General features: G+C 42.4%; 2 protein-coding genes across 7 annotated transcripts in view; one reads left to right on the forward strand and one right to left on the reverse strand.

Annotated features, from left to right (window-relative positions):
- Positions 1–6,955, reverse strand: part of MRE11 (MRE11 homolog, double strand break repair nuclease) — a 46,372-nt gene extending 39,417 nt beyond the window's left edge. The window contains exons 1-6 of one of the 6 annotated variants that reach the window (XM_026651619.2): positions 6,896–6,955; positions 5,674–5,753; positions 5,025–5,157; positions 3,837–3,997; positions 2,531–2,618; positions 1,504–1,645 (exon numbers count right to left, since the gene is read on the reverse strand). In XM_026651619.2, the coding sequence (XP_026507404.1) occupies positions 1,504–1,645; positions 2,531–2,618; positions 3,837–3,997; positions 5,025–5,157; positions 5,674–5,693 (544 nt within the window). In that variant the 5' untranslated portion in view covers positions 5,694–5,753; positions 6,896–6,955. Of the gene's footprint in view, positions 1–1,503; positions 1,646–2,530; positions 2,619–3,836; positions 3,998–5,024; positions 5,158–5,673; positions 5,814–5,878; positions 5,964–6,266; positions 6,386–6,895 lie in introns of those variants that run through there. The other 5 variants (XM_026651613.2, XM_026651618.2, XM_026651614.2 and 2 more) reach the window with 5 other exon arrangements.
- A 145-nt stretch (positions 6,956–7,100) lies between these two features.
- On the forward strand, positions 7,101–11,297 carry ANKRD49 (ankyrin repeat domain 49). Its single transcript, XM_024208674.2, has 3 exons — positions 7,101–7,229; positions 8,464–8,832; positions 10,280–11,297. The coding sequence occupies exons 2-3, from the start codon at positions 8,560–8,562 to the stop codon at positions 10,739–10,741; spliced, it is 735 nt and encodes a 244-aa protein (XP_024064442.1). The 5' UTR covers positions 7,101–7,229; positions 8,464–8,559; the 3' UTR covers positions 10,742–11,297.
- Positions 11,298–18,666: the final 7,369 nt, after the last annotated feature.

The raw sequence follows: 18,666 nt of genomic DNA on the forward strand, positions 1-18,666 counted from the left end.
GGGGGGGGGAAGAACAAAATAATTAAAATTTTTGCATCTAAATCTCCTCCACAAAAACCAAGTAAGGCACTTCAATAAAATCCTTAAAAGTAATAATCATTTCTACAAGGAACTCAAGTACTTCTTCACCAAGGAAGAAAAGTTGCTGGGTTTTTTTCTTTTAACTTGCACATAAGAAAAAGGTTATTGCTAATCAATAATACTGTTGGCAAACACATCTACTTAAAAGTTAAATTTTTTTGTTAACACCTTTATATGTTGTGTGTGATATAAAGCATTAGCTTCACTAGATTTCAAGCAGCACCACACTTATTAAATACCTCTCTATATAAAGACCCTGATCTGCAGTGAATTCTGCTTATAATTAGGACCTTATTTTGCCAGCAACACTTATAATCAAATTTCCATTTTCCACTATCATAACTCGGAAAAAAAATCAACTCTTATAATATTAAACAAGAGGTACAAATGGCAGGATGTGCAATTTTTTTTAAAAAAGAGTTTTATACCAACATGTTATGGATACTACACAATGATATCATAGTGTTTTAAAAATAATTGTATTACATGTGAAGAAAACTACCATCTAAACAAAAACCCATGAAATAAAGAAAGAGAGAGCACTACATGAGAGGAAGGAAAAAGGGTCCTACATATTGAGGCTGAAATCTATCATAAAACACCTCTGAAAGAGAAAAACTTTCAGGTGTTTCTCAAAAGTGGTGAGGAATTGATGGAAACAGATGCTATTTATGCAGCAACTTAGGTGGACAGGACAAGAAAGGCGTCTGTGCCAAAAACACTATTTCAGATAAGCACAAGTACTATTAAAAAACCCCCAAAAACTTTGAGTTGTCGGGGTAAAAATGGGGAGGAATGGGTTTCATTCAACAACAAGAGATTCCATTGTAATAAACAAGTATATCCTACATACCACCATATCAAACTTGCTGACTCCTGACAATAGTGGAATCCCTAAAAGATAGCTGCTGTCAAGAGCACAGATACAAACCTCAACGGGACTCACAGGAAGTCATAAAAGTATAGATGGAATATGCACTATTAAGGGTTTTATAAACCACGACAAACTAAAAATCAAATTTGCCTCTTTACAAGCAGCCTGTGAAAAGAATGTAGGGTAAGAAAGTGACCATGGCTGCTCCACTCAGTGAGTATACATGCTGTACTGTGAACAAACTACAAGCCAATGATAAAGCCTGTTAAGAGAGAATTTCAAAAAAATAGAACTTCATGGTCAGGACGTCACATACTACTTTTACAAGTTCATCTCAGGATAAGAGATGCAGTATGTGCACACATGCTTTTGAGCTATGTCTAACACCTTTCCCCAGAAATATTGATTCTAAGATTCTTTACCTGGCTCACTACTTCTATATGAAGTTAGAATATAAACCTCAGTAAGGAAGGAAATAGAGCTCTATGATATAAAGAAGGGTCTAGACATGCTTCTGAAATATCTAGGTGAACAGAAAGGAAGCTTACCTAATCCATATAGAGCAATTTTTGTGCTTCCCTTGTGAAGTAAAATGGGACTAATGTCTATCTTCTCTACAGATGATGAGCGTCCAAAATGATTCAGCAATCCTGCACTGCTTAAAATATCCAATGCACACAATGCATCTGCCTATTGAAAATATTAAGGAACAGAGAGATAATGGATTTGTACTTAAATTCAACTTCTAAATTTGTTCAACAATGCAAGACAAATAGTAATAGTTTATTAAGTATTGTAAAAAGGAAGTCTGAATGAGATCTGGCTTAGCTAAATTGATTGCTCAGTATGAACTACCAAGTTACATTTTTGCTGTTATTAAATAGCTCTTTTTTTTTGTAGGTTGTGAATAATAGTAATAATCCTATATTACAGATCCACATGTCAAATGCATAATGAAAACCTTTATGAACAGTAGTTTGAAAACATGAGCTTTATGCGCTTTTTAAAACTTTAATAACTTGGCTGGTTTTTTTTAGTTTTAAGCAACAATTAAAAATATTTGACCAACATTATGATGGCTTCCTTCATACAGACCAGAAGAAGTAACTAAAGCTGTAAATCAATTTTAAAAATACAGCTAACAAATAATCTAAATGCATGGAAAAGGACTGAAATTAAAACTCAAGATATTAAAAGATATTTTCTTACATAAAAAAAAATGTTGAACTTTTCTACACCTAATATTTTGAAAACCCTTTCAATTTCTCTTGTATTTTGGGGGGCAATAAGTCTTTATCCCATCTCTAGCTCTAGAAATCCCTAAAATAAGGTATTAGATAGGCAGATCATATGGTCCCATATCCTCTCTTCCCATCCCTCCTAATAATTGAATGTAGAGCCTAACATGTCAGTTTGAGTCTGACATGAGCAAAACAAAGGAAAATGCACCCAGTTAATTAAAAAGGAAATTTAAAAGTGAAATGGGATGACTGATATTAGTAACCTGTTCCCAAAGGAAAAAAAATACTTGTATTTGTGCGATGGTATAATTTTTGACATCACTATAATAATTACCCCTGTGGGATCATCATGATTGCCATGAATACTAAAAACTGGAATAGAAATGTTGAGATTCCCATCCTGGTAGTTCACCCATGGAAATCTGAATAGGAAAAAAGTTTACATTTGTTTACAAGCTCTTTGCATACACAACATTCATGATACAATTTTTCTGATCAAAACAACAACTTATACAGAAACTTCAGTTGCATATTAAAACATTTTATGAACATTAATAAAAAAAACATTCAGCAACACTCTGAAGCAGGTGATTATTAAATGAGGTTTCACTTTATCTAAATTAAATGGGACTAAAGAGGAAGGGCAGTGGTTAAAGGCACCAGTTTGGGACTTAGGAGACCTGAGTTCAGGTTCCTGCTCCACCACAGACTTCCTGGGTGATGTTGACAAGTCACTTAGGCCCAGATCCTCAAAAGGTATTCAGGTCCTTAACTTCCATTGAAATCGTGGAGCCTAAATGCCTTTGAGGATTTGGGCCTCTCTGCCAGTTTCCTACCTGTGAAATGGGGATAATAGCACTGCTTTACCTCACAAGAGTGTTGTGAGGATAAATACAATCACTGTGAGGTGCTCAAATTCTTCAGATGGAGGCCATAGACATAGCTAAGACAGACAGACAGCAGGCAGGAGTGTGGGGGAGGAAAGGCATTACATAATTTTGGATAAACAAGACTTTGGATACAGATGGGAGTTTGCATTGTACTGCATCACTGTGTTCACCTGGTACACACTTTGTTATATTTAAGGTTGAAAAATTGTCTCATATATTCTCCATTAAAAAAAAAATCTCTTTTTCAACATTCATGCCTTGTCTCTGTCCAAAGCTGAATTTTGTTTTCAAAAGTTTGAGCAGTTTAATTTATGTTAAAATCTTTCAGTTCTAAAAGCTCAAAAGCCTAGATAGGATTATGGGGGCCTAATCCTACAAATAATTTTAGTTCATACAACCAGTGCTATTGTATTCAATGACTATTCAAATGAGTATACGGACATCATATTTCCAATACTGGGCTTACGTATATCAGAATGTATATGATATGCAATACACCTAGAAAAGTCATCCAAAGATGGTGACAAAGTTCATAAGAATATTTTCTCAGAAAATGGACTGAGGATCCTACAACCTGCTCCACACAATGGACTACTGAAAGATCACAGAAATCCACTGACTTGCAGAGGTCTGCCCATAAGCCGCTTACAGGATCAGACTCTTAAATCTACTGCAGTGGCAGCTTACTGTACCTAACCAGCAAATTGCACAACATACTGTAGTTATTTCATCACAGTAAAATATACTTACTTGCTAAAACCAAAATTGACTGACTGGTCACTCAAAATTTCAAATTGTACAGGATGATCACCCATGCAGTATTTTCTTAATAATTCAATGCAGTTGTGTAATGTTTTTCTGGATGGTTTATTTTCATGAAAAAGATCTCCGCCTAATAAAATAAAATCCACCTGCACAGATCAAGAGCTTTGTTATAGTCAAGTGGCATTCTATATTATCTTAAAAGCAATTCCCTACATGCTCTTGTAAAACACTGATTTTATGTTGAAGTGTATGGAATTTCTTACCAGGTCTTCTAAGTTAATATCATATTTATAGATTGTAAAACAAATAAAACCTAAAATGCTTATAGTTAAATTATCTAACAATATTCAGAAAAATTAAAAGACAATCTGAATTTACAAAATCCAAAACCACAACAACAAAAGCATACAACACTTTGCAAAGCAGCACTACAGAATTCTTAACATCAATGACAAGGAAGGTGCCAACAATATTTTACAGGTGTTCCACCCCAGTTTTTTTAATGTTTAAGTATTTCACAGGGGAGAAGCTGGAAATTTATTGTCTCTAGCCCTAGGAAATCATTATTAATTCACTTTGCATTATTTTGATAAGGATGCCCAACCAATCTGAATTTCTGAATACATGTTACATGAATGGATACTCAACAAAACAGCTCCGTCAGGATTACAAATATACATTTGGATATATCTGGGAATTATTACACTCATAAGAATAGAGGGTAAGCCTAACTCCCATTTTACGAGGCACCACAGCCTAAATTCCATTGACTTTTAATCCTGCAATGAGCTCCCCTGCAAACAACCTCCACTGAAACCAATGTGGTCTGTCTTCATGGAGCTCATTCCAATATCATGTACTCAATTTCCAAAATAAACAGTTCAGTCCTACCAGAGTCCCTGAAAAGAAAACTGTCCAGTACTTCCGTTATTACATTTAAGGTACCATATTAGCTGCTAAGAACTGAACATCAGCTACATATCTACTCTTGCTCAAACCCCTCTTTAGATCGAGCAACCTTCTTATAATTACTTCAGAACAAAGGCCACAATCTTGCAATCTTCAAAGGGCTCCACAAGATCCAGATACAGGATTGGGGCCAACCTTCCTAATACTTTCTGGAAAGGCTCCAAAGTCCAGTCTCATAACCTTATTTTCCAAAAGGCTGCTTACTTCTTTTTGTTGAGCGTGTCTCAAAATTTCATCAAAAGTTACAAACGTATCATTTCCACGCACAGGATCCTTCTCCAAGTACCCAAGGTGAATGTCAGTGGCAACCAAGATTTTGAAGGTTTCTTCTTCACCCCTAAATCGAATTAAAAAAATAAAAATAGAAAACTGTACTATGAATTAAGCTATTTCAACCGTCTATCACACAATAAACTGTTTTGCCAAAAATCACCAAATGCACAGTCTGGCACCGAAAACATTGTATTTTGTAGAGTTAACAGCACACCATCATCTTAAAAATCAAGTCTGTCTCAAAATGTTTAACCTACTTCTGTTTCAAACACCACCTAAAATTACAGTAAATAAAAGAGGTTATGGGCTAGATCCTGCAAATGGATCCATGCAGGTGCAGGGCTGCACCCATGTGGATCCCTTTGAAGGATCTTCTAATCCTAAAGAAAAAAAATATTTTCTTCACAAAACCACAAATATTGGCTGAGAGAAACGGGCAGATCAAGTACTTGAAACTCTATTTAATTCATTTTTTAAAAACTGAATAGCTTGCCAGTTGACTGTTTCCTTTCAGATGGAACAGAAACATGTGCAGTGTTTGCATAGGGAGGTTATGGGCCTGAAAAAAACAGGAGCTTACCCTGAGTTGACGCGACTCATCGCTGCGCTCACAATGGCTCCAGGTGGCTAGGACTCCTCACTGAGCAGTTCTGGACAGAGCTTGATGGGTCAGTACAAGGCAGAAAATTCAGTTCTAGCTTTGAATACACAGAATAGTGTCTAAAAGACACGAATACAAATGGATTACAATTAAGCGCATAATAAACTGAGTTCATGCCACCTACCCAGTTTTGCACTGATAGTTGTACTGCTCCTTTTTTAAAAATACAAAAAGTCAGATGTATTTAAGAAAATGACACTGTTTTGTTGGGGTGGGGGGGAGATAGCTCAGTGGTTTGAGCATTAGCCTGCTAAACCCAGGGTTGTGAGCTCAATCCTTGAGGGGGACATTTAGGGATCTGGGGCAAAAATCTGTCTGGGGATTGGTCCTGCTTTGAGTAGGGGGTTGGACTAGATGACCGCCTGAGGTCCCTCCCAACCCTGATATTCTATGAAAAGGAATCTCTATTTCTGCCCCTTGCACACCAAAGTGGCATTTCAAAGTATACAGCACAGAAGCTGTCCCAGAAACAGGGCTTTGGAAGAGCTATCCTTCGTAATTCAAGTAAGCACCTGAACAGCAATGAGACAGGACTCCCTTAATCAGCAGGCACCCAAACTTCCCCGCACGAGGGGGCCATGCTGGCAGGCGGCCTGCGGGCAAACACGCATTGGAGCGGACAGACGCACAGCCCACAGCGCGGAAGGACGCGTGCGATGCTGTATCTTGATCGGAGTGGCAGAGATACGCCAATGGACCAGAGATGCCAGTAAATGAGGGAGCAACCATTCCACCCCCCTCAAGAGGGAGCATTGGACGCCGGGGATCCGGGTGCTTGTGTAACCCGCTGGCGTGCGTGCGTTACAGTCCCCCTGTGCCGACCCCCGCGATCTGCTGGTACAGCCCCAGCAACGGGGCGCCTGAGCTCTGGCGGGTCCCAGTTCAATCCGGCCACGTGACCCAAATGGGCGGCGCTCACACCTGCCCGGCAGGCCAAAGCTCGCATCCAAACAACGCGGTATCAGCTAAACGCCGCGCGGCTTCCCCTGCGGGGGCGGAGAGAGCAGCCACCCACCCGCTGCGCAGAGCGGCTCGGGGCGCTGCGGGCTGCACTGGGGCCCGGCCCGTCTCCCCTGAGCCCCGGCGCCGGTGCCCCGGCTCAGCCCCGCTTCGCCGCGCGGTCCTCACCCGGCAGCCTTACCGCGTCAGCAGCCGGGCCTCGCCGCGCTTTCAGTTTCCATAGCGCTGAAGGGGCGGGGATAGACTGAGTAGTGTCCTCTCGCGATAACTGCCCACCAGCTCCCGCCTTACCCATTCCTCCGCGAGACCGGGGCAAGGCGGGGACGCAATTGGTCAGACTGGAACCCATCACAGGCAGCGTCACGGCCACTTCCGGGAGGAGCGGCGGACCGGAAGTGTTGCACTGGGCTCCGTCTGTGTGCTTGCATGTGGAGCGGGCGGTGGTACTGAGTCTCGTGCCGCCGTCGCCAGCCGGCCCCGCCCCTGAAATCCGTGGTGGGCATGAGGCTGGGCAGGTATTTTTGCCCCGTAGCAGCTCAGGGCGGGACCCAGTTACAGCTCGGAAGCTCAGCAGCGCCCGGGTGGATCGGTGCCAGGGCCTGGCCGGGGGCCGTCCCTGTACTGCCAGGAGCGCTCAGTGCTGCCAGAAGTGGCACTCGTTCCCTGGCATCAATATTGCACCTGCTGGCCCAGGAGAGTGCGGGGGGTCTGGAGGTGTTGGCTGTGGGGTGGCCTGTAAACCTGAGCTCTTGGCTACTCTAGGTCATTACAAATCTCATGGCACTGTGAATGCCACAGGGACCTGGCTAGAGTCCAGCTCAGGTTACCAGTCACCTGAGACACGTTTTGCATCATCAGAACAAAGTGGGATGTGGGACGAGAGTACGTTGTTTGGGGAAGTGGTCTCAGACCAGCTACCCTGCTGAGTACAATGCTAACTAGCCCGTCTGCTGTGCACCAGCTGCATCCTGGGAGCAGGAGCCAGAAGGGACAGGTGACTCGGGGAATAGGTAGAGGAAAGGGACAAAAGGAAGCTGGCAACAGTGGGCAGGAGGCTGACCTTGGCTTCCATCCCTTCTCTTTGAATTTTAAAGATGGATAAACTCATTCTTGGGTGGGGGCAGGGGAGCTGATGCATTAAATTGAGTGCATGCTTTTGAGGATTGCATGCTCAGACAGTTCCCACAGTATCACTGACAGAGAAAAATCCTGTCCTGCTGAGCACAGGGCTACCTTTCTGCCCCTGTCATGGGTTTCTCTCCTAGCTGTGGTGCTTTACAGAGGAAATGCCCAGTGTTCTCCTTCTTTCTCACCTCATCTGCACCCTGAAGCTATCCCAGGCTTTTGGATGAAATGTATAGATAAGTCATTATTGTTACAACTCAAAAGTAAAACAGAAGCAAAAACTAATGTTGAAAATAGACATTATAAAATTTCTAAACACTGTTAACCATTTGGCTGCTGCAGGGTATTCCACTCACATTATGCAAAATGCACATTCAGTGCTGCGCCATATACTTTTGCAGATGTTATAATTACTGTGTACAAGCACTCTATTTCTGGGGGGGTTTGATAGGAAATACGTTAACTGCAGCTAACACAGTTCCTGTTTACATAGCCAGTTTGGTAAAATGTACATAAACTGGCATTCTTAAAATTGGTTCTTGAAAATTGTTTCATTGTGTTGCTGGTATTGGCACAACCCTTGTTTTAGCTTTTGTTGATTATTTATGTATGTGTGTTTGGCAGGAGGTAATGCTGAATGACTCAGAAAAGAAGCAAGACAGCATCAGAAGAAAAAATATTTAACTCTGTACAGTTGACATTTACAGATGCTAACTAAAAATGAATGAAAGCAGAAAATCAGATGAGAAAAATATTGACGATAGAAAAGATGATAGAGAAGAATTACTGGAATTTTCTGAGAACTTTAACCAACTTGAATTGTTGGAAACACACAGACATCTAATTCCTATAGGAACTCAGAGTCTTTGGTCAGGAGAGTCTGATGAGGAAGATGAAGAGGAGGAAAAAAGTGAGGAGTGGTACCAAATGCAAGAAAAAAAAATGGAAAACAATCCAGAAAAACTGCTGCTTTGGGCAGCTGAAAAAAATCGGGTAAGAAGGAGTTCATCCACTATATATATATTATTGACTGTATTACCTTAAATTGGTATCTACCCAGATTATGCTTAAAAAACAAAAATCTAGCCATAATTGTTATATTTTTGCAAAGCATACTGGGAGCCCAGCTAATTGGACCTAGAACATTTGGGGCTAGGTCCTGCAAGCAGATCCACAGGGGTGGCCTCCCTTTCAAGTCAGCAAGGCTCCAAATAAGTTCAGGTGTCTCTCCATGCAGCTCAGCTTGCAGGATCAAGGCCTTGATTTGTACCAAGAGCTCAAATACTAACACTGATCTGAAAATACTGTGAACTGAAAGAGCATTCTGGATATTTTAATACAAATTATGAGCCCAACAGGTACACTCTTAATCCTATTGTATTGCTTTAATGCATGTCATATTAAAACAAAGTACGCTAATTTTGAATGCCGAAATGAGGTCCATCTCTTGCAAACGATATGTTCGCAGTGTCAGCTGAAGCTGGTTAACTACTTCCAATAAATTGGAGAATAATTTTTTGAGGGATTTTGTCATTGTTTGTGGTATGTGTGCATTAACAAATAGTATTCTACCAACTGTAAAGTTGGTTAAATACTACCAGAAGTAACTTTGTGCATATAGTTATCGTGTGGCAGAGTTCTACAGGTTATGATTGTGGCCAAGAGTTGAGTAGGATTCAGTGAAAGATTTGAATTTGAATCCAGCTATATAGATAAGACCATCAACAGTTCTGCTGTAGAAGACAACTTTTTAAAATAAGGAATATAACATCTCGTGCTTTAGGGCATAAAATAAGCACTACATGAAGGGAGTTAGTAATAACTTGGGGCAAGTTATTCCATAATTGGAGATGGGGTTGCTTGAAGTCAGTGGGACTGATGCAAGTATCTTTAAGCACATGCTTGCCTGAACTGGGGCCAGAAACAGGATGCTGTACTAAGTAGACTACTGGTCTGATCCAGTGCATGCTTTGGATTCTTACCTCAAACATGGTCTTTTTTTCTTCTTCAAAACTATGCTGTATATACAGGAGATTAATTGAATTGTGTTTTGACTGAAGGGCAAGATAGTTACTCTTGACAAAAACATTCCCGTTAAATAGTACTTTATCCTATATGCACTAAAATCAACAGACTATAAATTGACCTTATTTAATTACACTTGTTACATAAACTGCTGTCTAAAAGTACAGTTTGTGTGTGCGTGCATGTGTGTGTGCATTCATGTACCAGTGTGTTCATGTCTGTTCTCCAAAAGAAATAGCAGCAGTAAAATAATTGGTATCATTTTACAATTGTTTGATGTGTACAAGCTTCTTCCTGAGACCACTATTATAAACTTGCTTTGACTGCATACCAGGCTGTCTCTAGATTGTAGAAATAAAAGCAGTGCTTCTCATTGGGTGAGGGTTATATTAAGCTGTCTGTCTTTCTTACATAGCTTAGCACAGTACACAGGCTCCTTTCTCAAAAGCTAGCTCCCGTTAACGTCCAAGACGAAGATCAGTACACTCCCCTCCATCGAGCTGCCTACAGTGGACATATAGATGTTGTGCGTGAATTGATTGCCCACGGTGCAGATGTCCATGCACTGACAGTGGATGGCTGGACGCCTCTACATAGTGCATGTAAGTGGAACAATACAACGGTGGCTTCGTTTTTACTTCAGCATGGTGCAGATATCAACGCTCAAACAAATGGATTGCTGACACCATTGCATCTTGCTGCAGGAAACAGAGGGAGTAAAGAAACACTTGAACTTCTGCTGATGAATCGTTACGTGAAACCAAACCTAAAAAATAACTTGGATGAAACTGCATTTGATATTGCTAGAAGAACTGACATATATCACTACCTTTTTGAAATTGTAGAAAGTTGCACAAATTCTGTGCCAGATTCTTAAAAATTCTCATATTTAAACTTCTGAATGTGAATTTCACTTACTTCCTCTTTGTGATACGGCATTCTTTATACTTGCACCCAAAATGAGTGGTTTCTTCCCACTTCTCAGAAAAGATTTAATGGGTGATATTGTAGAGGGAGATCTCATGATTAAGATTTCATTATTTTTTGCAAAATAAGTGACCATATACTTACTCAGACTTTGACATATTATCACTTATATAGAATGGGACTTGAGGTGTTCTGCAGGATAAAGCTTTGGTAAATTTAGTAATTTGCAGTGGGTCTCCACTTAATCAGTGCAAATTAGCAAGGATCTACTGTAATTAAAGTCCAAAACACTAATATCAAGTCAAGGAGAAAGCTGGAACATTAACTGTTAAGTAAGCTAGCAGGTTATGCACAAATTGGTAGTTACTGTTTGTTTTAAACTTTTGAGACACTTGTTTTAACTTCTTTAAAAGTGCACGAAAATGCTGACTGAATGTAACTAACTTATACAGGGGACACGCAAAATATATAGTTTCCTTATTTTAAAATAAATACTTAACACTAAATATTGTTTGTGTTGTGGATCTTTGTTGAAGGCCTAATAATCAATGAAATTGTCTGTTCATAGACCAAGAGCATTATTCCGATAGTGTCAAAATCAGTTCCAGTTTAGTTTTACTGGTACTTTCGTATGGAGATGACTATCATTAAGGGTCCTGTTTACACTCTCCGTCAAAATTAGTTAAGGAATAATGTTTAGATGCACCCAAATACACACTTGTCTACAAGTTGAAGCATGTCAAGATAAAACACTGTTGTGTCTGACTTGATTGGAACATTTTACAGGGCAGAAGGGACTTTAGTAGTATGTCTGATCCATGCTGAAGTCTTGTACAGTTCATTCTAACACAGGAGTCAGGACACCATTCTAGTCTCATACATTTCATTTTGTGTTTTTTTCTCAGAAATTCTCTAACTTTTGGACAGTTCCCTTAATTCAGTTCTGTATTTGATCCCCTTTTTAACTGATGAGTGGCCAGTATTGTCAACCTGGAGCACTCAAATATCACGAGGTAGGCACAAAAAACATGGGATTGGATTAAAAATCATGCGATTTTAAAAATAATGCATCTTGAGTTCTCACTGTTTATCTTCTGGCTTTTGACCCTTGTGGGGTGCATGTGAGTGACGTTGGCAAGCTTTCCTCTGCAACCATGAGCGCTAGAAACTTACTTTCAGCTTTTAGTTTAAAGTAGATTCTCATGTATGCCCACGAGCTAGAGCTTTAAGACATACACCAAATATGATGAGACTCGTAATGAAATCACAAGCATTGGCAACACTGGGTAGTCCTTGACTCCAGCATTTTCTCCTTTTGCCAACACCTTCCTCTCCAAGCAGCTCAGGTCCAGATCCACAGAGGGAATTGCAATGCTCAGCTTTGCCTTTTAGGTGCCTAGAAAAATCACAGGAACAACACTGTGATCCACAAAGACTAAGCTAGGTGCCTAAATAATGAATGGGATGAGACAGGCTCCCCAGAATGTGATCCACAAAAAGTCAGCGTACTGGCTGGCGAGCCAGGTAAGCTAGCCAATGGGAGACACTGATGAGAGGGGTGTGTCCTAAGCCCCACCTCCTTACAGAAATAGGCACATAACTTTTGGCTGCAGGGACACAAGGCCCACAGCTAGGAACCTGTCTCCTGCAATCAGGTGGCTTAGGTGCCTAACTCATTTATTGTGAGAATGAGTAAGGTGCCTGTCTCACTCTACACAAAATGGCCAGCGCAGGAGACTACCCTCTAGTGTATCTACCAAGCCTCCTAGTTTAGTGTCATCGGCAAACTTGCTGAGAGTGCAGTCCACACCATCCTCCAGATCATTAATAAAGATATTAAACAAAACCGGCCCCAGGACCGACCCTTGGGGCACTCTGCTTGATACCAGCTGCCAACTAGACATGGAACCATTGATCACTACCCGTTGAGCCCGATGATCTAGCCAGCTTTCTATCCACCTTAAAGTCCATTCATCCAGCCCATACTTCTTTAACTTGCTGGCAAGAATACTGTGGGAGACCATATCAAAAGCTTTGCTAAAGTCAAGGAATAACACGTCCACTGCTTTCCCCTCATCCACAGAGCCAGTTATTTCATCATAGAAGGCAATTAGGTTAGTCAGGCCTGACTTACCCTTGGTGAATCCATGCTGACTGTTCCTGATCACTTTCCTCTCCTCTAAGTGCTTCAGAATTGATTCCTTGAGGACCTGCTCCATGATTTTTCCAGGGACTGAGGTGAGGCTGACTGGCCTGTAGTTCACTGGATCCTCCTTCTTCCCTTTTTAAAAGATGGGCACTACATTAGCCTTTTTCCAGTCATCCGGGACCTCCCCCGATTGCCATAAGTTTTCAAAGATAATGGCCAATGGCTCTGCAATCACATCTGTCAACTCCTTTAGCACCCTTGGATGCAGCGTATCCAGCCCCATGGACTTGTGCCTGTCCAGCTTTTCTAAATAGTCCTGAACCACTTCTTTCTCCACAGAGAGCTGGTCACCTCCTCCCCATGTTGTGCTGCCCAGTGCAGCAGTCTGTGAGCTGACCTTGTTCGTGAAGACAGAGGCAAAGAAAGCATTGAGTACATTAGCTGCTTTTTCCACATCCTCTGTCACTAGGTTGCCTCCCTCATTCAGTAAGGGGCCCACACTTTCCTTGACCACCTTCTTGTTGCTAACATACCTGAAGAAACCCTTCCTACTCTTAACATCTCTTGCTAGCTGCAACTCCAAGTGTGATTTGGCCTTCCTGATTTCACTCCCACATGCCTGAGCAATATTTTTATACTCCTCCCTGGTCATTTGTCCAATCTTCCACTTCTTGTAAGCTTCTTTTTTGTGTTTAAGATTAGCAAGGATTTCACTGTTAAGCCAAGCTGGTCGCCTGCCATATTTACTATTTTCTACACATTGGGATGTTTTGTTCTTGCGACCTCAATAAGGATTCTTTAAAATACAGCCAACTCTCCTGGACTCCTTTCCCCCTCATGTTATTCTCCCAGGGGATCCTGCCCATCAGTTCCCTGGGGGAGTCAAAGTCTGCTTTTCTGAAGTCCAGGGTCCGTATTCTGCTGCTCTCCTTTCTTCCTTGTGTCAGGATCCTGAACTCGACCATCTCATGGTCACTGCCTCCCACGTTCCCTTCCACTTTTGCTTCCCCTACTAATTCTTCCCTGTTTGTGAGCAGCAGGTCAAGAAGAGCTCTGCCCCTAGTTGGGTCCTCGAGCACTTGCACCAGGAAACTGTCCCCTACACTTTCCAAAAACGTCCTGGATTGTCTGTGCACCGCTGTATTGCTCTTCCAGTAGATATCAGGGTGATTGAAGTCTCCCATGAGAACCAGGGCCTGTGATCTAGTAACTTCTGTTAGTTGCCAGAAGAAAGCCTCGTCCACCTCATCCCCCTGGTCTGGTGGTCTATAGCAGACTCCCACCACGCCATCACCCTTGTTGCTCACACTTCTAAACTTAATCCAGACACTCTCAGGTTTTTCTGCAGTTTCATACTGGAGCTCTGAGCAGTCATACTGCTCTCTTACATACAATGCAACTCCCCGACCTTTCCTGCCCTGCCTGTCCTTCCTGAACAGTTTATATCCATCCATGACAGTACTCCAGTCATGTGAGTTATCCCACCAAGTCTCTGTTATTCCAATCACATCATAATTCCTTGACTGTGCCAGGACTTCCAGTTCTCCCTGCTTGTTTCCCAGGCTTCTTGCATTTGTGTGTAGGCACTTAAGATAACTCGCTGATCGTCTGCTTTCTCAGTATGAGGCAGGAGTCCTCCCCTCTTGCGCTCTCCTGCTTGTAGTTTCTTCCGGTATCCCACTTCCTCACTCAGGACTTTGGTCTCCTTCCCCCTGTGAACCTAGTTTAAAACCCTTCTCACTAGGTTAGCCAGCCTGCTTGCGAAGATGCTCTTCCCTCTCTTCGTTAGGTGGAATGGGGGTGGCGGGAAGCGGCGCAGGCCGAGGGATGTTCTGGCCGCCGCTTCCCACTGCCCCCATTGGCCTGGAGCGGCGAACCGCGACCAGTGGAAGCCGCGATTGGCTGAACCTGCGGACGCGGCAGGTAAACAAACCGGCCTGGCCTGCCAGGGTACTTACCCTGGCAGGCCACATGCCAAAGGTTGCCGATCCCTGGTGTAGACGCTTCACCTCTCTGTACTTTGGAGACTTGCCTTCCTTTGTAAATTAGTTTGAGATGAAAAGTATTACAAAAGTAGTATTACTCAGCACTTCTATTATAATGTACAGAACTGCAATTGAAAAGTGAAATTTCAAAGTACAATCCTGGTTTTTAATCATCACATTGTTCAGAAATTCTATTTGTAGCATGTCTGCAGAAAGTGAATGAAACCCTTGAGTCCAAACTACACCAGTATCACACAGAGTAACAGAGATGCAAACATGATAGTAACATGGGTGTTGTCTATATTTTCATTTTTAGTGGTGTTTTAATACTTTTATTAATATGATTGTAAATGCTAGATGCTGAACGAACATTTGTTCCAGGACAAAGACATATACTGCTAATCACGCTTAACTCAAAGCCTAGGCTAGGATTTACACTAGAATTTACAAATGTGTTAGCACAGATTAACATGTTAAAACACAACTAAAAATGATAAGTGTAGAGAAGCCCAGGTTTTCAAAATCATCATTCCTTATATATGACTCCTTACTGATTACAAACTCTGCATCCATACAACTAGGTACTGTATCCATAAAACAAGCTTTAATTTCAGCTTCTTCAAAATTCGAAGTCTGGGTCTCCTTGAGGCTGCTCCAATTGATGTGACTAGCAAAACTCACAATTTTCTACCGGACCAGCATCAGATCATCAATCTTTGCAATCCTACCTCCATCTAGTGGCTTTCTCTATGTACTACAATAAATACCAACATTTTTTTCCCTCAAATCTAGAAAAAATAAAACATCTGCTAAACAAGAAGAGGCAAAGCTCTGTGCTTTATTTTTATGAATGGAATACATTTCAAGATGTTTAATCTTATACAGTTTGCAAACTTAATTATTATTGAAATCAGACATTCTTCCTACACTATAAATCTAGAACAGCCAACCTACATAGCATTTTTTTGTTTTGTTACTCTGATGTATTTTCTGTAGGTCCTCTCTTTTAAATAGCTCTGCTTCTAAAAGGCATAACACTGGCACCATGTAGAGATGTGGCAAAGAAAAGGTTAATTAGTGCAATGTGCATACTCCATGTCCAATATACTGACTTGCACAAACCTTTCAGATACAATAACAGATAAAAACCCACACCCACTTTTAATTATAGTGGCCACCCACAGCCGGTTTATAAGGCTGCAAAGAATTATTACATAGTTTGCCATAAGCCACAGAAACTGGATGTTCCTAGCCTTGAGCTAGAACCAATCCTAGCAATAGGACAAACCGTGCAATCTGGTAAAAAAGGCAGTTTACCCAACTACCTTTACCTGGCCTATAAAATGTGTGGAAGACCTAAAAAGTGGGACAGGAAAGGAGGAGTATCGGGGGCAGCCGTGTTAGTCTGTATCCACAAAAACAACAAGGAGTCCGGTGGCACCTTAAAGACTAACAGATTTATTTGGGCATAAGCTTTCGTGGGTAAAATACCTCACTTCTTCAGATGCATGGAGTGAAAGTTACAGATGCAGGCATTATATAATGACATATGAAGAGAAGGGAGGACCTCACAGGTGGAGAACCAGTGTTGACAGGGCCAATTTGATCAGGGTGGATGTAGTCCACTCCCAATAATAGATGAGGAGGTGTCAATTCCAGGAGAGGCAAAGCTGCTTTTGTAATGAGCCAGCCACTCCCAGTCCCTATTCAAGCCCAAATTAATGGTGTTAAATTTGCAAATGAATTTTAGTTCTGCTGTTTCTCTTTGAAGTCTGTTTCTGAAGTTTTTTTGTTCAAGACTAGTTACTTTTAAATCTGTTATAGAATGTCCAGGGAGGTTGAAGTGTTCACCTACTGGCTTTTGTATGTTACCATTCCTGATGTCCCATTTGTGTCCATTTATTCTTTTACGTAGGGACTATCCGGTTTGGCCAATGTACATGGCAGAGGGGCACTGCTGGCACATGATGGCATATATAACATTAGTAGACGTGCAGGTGAATGAGCTCTTGATGGTGTGGCTGATGTGGTTGGGTCCTCTGATGGTGTCGCTAGAGTAGATATGGGGACAGAGTAGGCAAATGAGGTTTGCTACAGAGATTGGTTCCTGGGTTGGTGTTTCTGTGGTGTGGTGTGTAGTTGCTGGTGAGTATTTGCTTCAGGTTGGTGGGTTGTCTGTAAGCGAGGACTGGCCTGCCTCCCAAAGTCTGTGAGAGTGAGGGATCGTTTTCCAGGATGGGTTGTAGATCGTTGATAATGCGCTGGAGAGGTTTTAGTTGGGGGCTGTACGTGATGGCCAGTGGTGTTCTGTTATTTTCCTTGTTGGGCCTGTCCTGTAATAGGTGATTTCTGGGTACCCGTCTCGCTCTGTCAATCTGTTTCCTCACTTCCCCAGGTGGGTATTGTAGCTTTAAGAATACTTGATAAAGATCTTGTAGGTGTTTGTCTCTGTCTGAGGGATTGGAACAAATTCGGTTGTATCTTAGGGCTTGGCTATAGACAATGGAACATGTGATGTGTCCTGGATGGAAGCTGGAGGCATGCAGGTAAGTATAGTGGTCAGTAGGTTTCCGGTATAGGGTGGTGTTTATGTGACCATCACTTATTTGCACTGTAGTGTCCAGGAAGTGGATCTCTTGTGTGGACTGGTCCAGGCTGAGGTTGATGGTGGGGTGGAAATTGTTGAAATCCAGGTGGAATTGTTCAAGGGCCTCCTTTCCGTGGGTCCATATGATGAAGATGTCATCAATGTAGCGCAAGTAGAGGAGGGGTGCTAGAGGACGAGAGCTGAGGAAGCGTTGTTCTAATTCAGCCATAAAAATGTTGGTATACTGTGGGGCCATGCTGGTACCCATAGCAGTGCCACTGACTTGAAGGTATAAGTTGTCCCCAAATCTGAAATGGTTGTGGGTGAGGACAAAGTCACAAAGCTCAGCCACCAGGCGTGCTGTGGCCTCATCAGGGATACTGTTCCTGACAGCTTGTAGTCCATCCTCATGTGGAATATTGGTGTAAAGTGCTTCTACATCCATGGTGGCCAGGATGGTGTTTTCAGGAAGATCACCAATGCATTGTAGTTTCCTCAGGAAGTCGGTGGTGTCTTGAAGATAGCTGGGAGTGCTGGTAGCGTAGGGTCTGAGGAGAGAGTCCAAATAGCCAGATAATCCTGCTGTAAGAGTGCCAATGCCTGAGATGATGGGGCGTCCAGGGTTTCCAGGTTTATGGATCTTGGGTAGCAGATAGAATACCCCTGGTCGGGGCTTTGGGGGGGTGTCCATGTAGATTTGTTCCCGTGCTGTAGCCGGGAGGAGGTGTGCGTTTAATTAATTTATTTTACTCAAATTATTATTTCTTTAGATTGTAATAGTGCCTCAAATGTGCTAGGGACTTTCCAAAGGCAGGGGAAGACCCAATCCCTGCCCCGAAGAATGTACAGTCTAAAATAGGGGTTCTCAAACTGGAGGTCGTGACCCCTCAGGGTAGGGTTATCATATTTGGAGCCTCCTAAAGGAGGACACTCCACGGGGCCCCGGCCCAGCCCCGCCCACGCCCAAACTCCGCCCCTTCCCCAAAGTCCCCGCCCCAACTCCGCCCCTCCCCTGCTTCCCGCGAACATTTGATAAGCAGGAAGCAGCTAAGCTGGGGGGGTGGGGGGAGGAGGCGGCCCCGGCCCGGCGCACCCCCCTGCCCCCGGCGGCCCAGCGCGGCCCCGGCCCAGCACCGCCGGCCCCCGGCCCAGCG

This window comes from Terrapene carolina, unplaced genomic scaffold (assembly GCF_002925995.2).
Source record: "Terrapene carolina triunguis isolate 2854851 unplaced genomic scaffold, T_m_triunguis-2.0 Scaffold97, whole genome shotgun sequence".
NCBI lineage: Eukaryota > Metazoa > Chordata > Testudines > Emydidae > Terrapene > Terrapene triunguis.

What these genes read in the sequence shown, in the direction of transcription:
- ANKRD49 (XM_024208674.2), top strand. Translation starts at nt 8,560, where the DNA reads ATGAATGAAAGCAGAAAATCAGATGAGAAAAATATTGACGATAGAAAA. An exon ending in GGGCAGCTGAAAAAAATCGG is followed by an intron (nt 8,833 to 10,279) that starts GTAAGAAGGAGT and finishes TTTCTTACATAG; the next exon opens with CTTAGCACAGTACACAGGCT.